This window comes from Gavialis gangeticus, unplaced genomic scaffold (genome assembly GCF_001723915.1).
Source record: "Gavialis gangeticus isolate Ggan-Ray unplaced genomic scaffold, GavGan_comp1, whole genome shotgun sequence".
Taxonomy (NCBI): Eukaryota; Metazoa; Chordata; order Crocodylia; family Gavialidae; genus Gavialis; species Gavialis gangeticus.
This window is the reverse complement of record NW_017728992.1, coordinates 13,491,681-13,493,592: the sequence shown is the minus strand read 5'-3', so window position 1 is coordinate 13,493,592 and position 1,912 is coordinate 13,491,681. Positions and strand designations below refer to the sequence as shown.

Here is a 1,912-nt window from a genome sequence, read left to right as displayed (position 1 = left end):
TAATGCCATACAAACTTCAGGGCTAATGCTCGTGAGGTCCTTACCGCATTGCTTTGACCCAAGCAACCTGCAGCCTGGTGCTGAGCAACCTTCCTCACATAGTTACGAAGTTACCCTTGGCTCTTGGCATGCAGGCGCCTCCTTTTCCAGTCCTGGCTCTCTTGAAGGCTGTTTAATTGGCACACTGAACCATGGTGTGTACAAACAGCTTCAGTGGACAAGAATGAGATCAGCAATGACCCTCAGTTTCAACACAGGGCTCCAGAAGTGAAACACTACACTAGCCTCCTCTATCAGAAACCCCCTCCACCTTGGCTGGCTTTTGTTTTGAATCTGTTCTGCCCTGGCTGAGTTGAGAATTGTACGTCAAAATGAAGACACACAAGCGTTTTACTAGTCTGAGCCTTGGAACAGTGCTTTGCCACAGTGGTCAAGAGACAAGTTTTTCTTTCAAAAAGTACCTACAGGGCACATCAGTTGGTTAAATATGAAATAACCTCCCTAGCCTGAAAGAATCACAGAAAATTAGTGTTGGCTTCCTGATATGCCATTCAGGAATGTGGGCCAGAGCCCACCAAATACAGCTATAAGCCCCCCTTGGTGATGGGGGCCGCTAAAGGCATACCCCTGATTGTTTGGGCCAACTGAAAGACAAAACAGGGAAGGGAGTGAGGGTCATAATGAATGCATGGGGGGGACGGGAGATGGACACAAACAGAGCAGAGCAGAACATGAGGGTTGGAAGGGACTTCAGAAGTTCATCCAGTCTAACCCCTGCTCAAAGCAGGGCCATCCCCAACTAGATCACCCCAGCCAGAGATTTAACTGCCCAGATCTTAAAAACCTCTAAGGATGGAGAGTCCACAACCTGTTTGGGTAGCCTGCTCTGGTGATGAGAGGAACAGAGAGGGGATATAAACATCTCAACTTCACCCTTAACGTGAAGGTTTTTAGCAGACCGAAGGAGAAGGCAACCACAACAAGAAAGACCTTAGAAGCCAGAAATTCCTGTTAAAAATACAGCCAAATCACACAGCCTGACACTGCGAGCACGAAGCAGGGGAGACTCCACAAGGAATAGGAATGTTACTGCCCTCTACAGCTTTTCCTGCCTGTTCAACTCAAGGGGGAAAATTCCACCCAGTTGCGCATGAAGCCATCCCACGGGGAAGGTGGGCAGCTGCTAGCGTGTCCCGCTGCGTTCCCCCGGGCATCTGGCAGCCCTGCTGCTAGCCAGCAGGAAAGGGAGCAAGCAGGAGAAACTTTTAGTCCCCTAAAAAAACAAAAAAAGGAGGAAAAAAAAAGGGGGGGGGTACAAAGCTCTCTAGAAATTGGGTCAAGCTCTTTCCAACCCACCGTAAAGTGTGTGTGTGGGGGGGAGGCTTCTTGCCTGCTACTCTCCCAAGGCTTCTCCTAGCCGGCTGCCACTGCAACAAGAAGGGATAATAGCCCGGGAGGAAAGGGCTCCGGGCAGCGGGAGGGAGGCTGAGCCCTGCCAACTTCTCTTCAGATCATAGGGAATGGAGGGGTGGGGGTGGGCATCAAGCAGGAGCGACCCCAAGTCCATCAGGCCAGCGAGTGCCCAGCCCCTCAGGGGAGCCCGTCCCGGGGCTTCAGCACCACAAAAGTGCTCGGCTGGGAAGTTGGGGCCGGGGGAGGAGGAGGAGGCAGGGGATGGACAGCGGGGCCCCCGCGCCCGGCCCGGGGGAGCTGCCAGGCCGCACGGGGGAGGGGGCTCCCCCGGGCCGGGGGGTCGCCTCTTACCAGCCCCGAGGCGAAGAAGACGGCGAGCAGCGCCAGGCAGGCGCCCATGACGATGAGCAGCAGGAACACGAGGAGCGGGTGCTGCTGGCTCATGCAGTAGTAGGACTCGTAAAGCCAGTCGCGGGCGCGGGGCGGCGGGCGCTGCTCG

The 1,912-nt window shown here is 54.9% G+C and overlaps 1 protein-coding gene across 1 annotated transcript in view; it reads right to left on the bottom strand.

The window, feature by feature from the left end:
- Positions 1 to 1,912, bottom strand: part of ADCY2 (adenylate cyclase 2) — a 564,608-nt gene that overhangs the window by 529,166 nt on the left and 33,530 nt on the right. Inside the window, exon 3 of the mRNA XM_019518414.1 lies at positions 1,765 to 1,908. Within this exon, the coding sequence (XP_019373959.1) occupies positions 1,765 to 1,908 (144 nt within the window). The remainder of the gene's footprint in view (positions 1 to 1,764; positions 1,909 to 1,912) is intronic.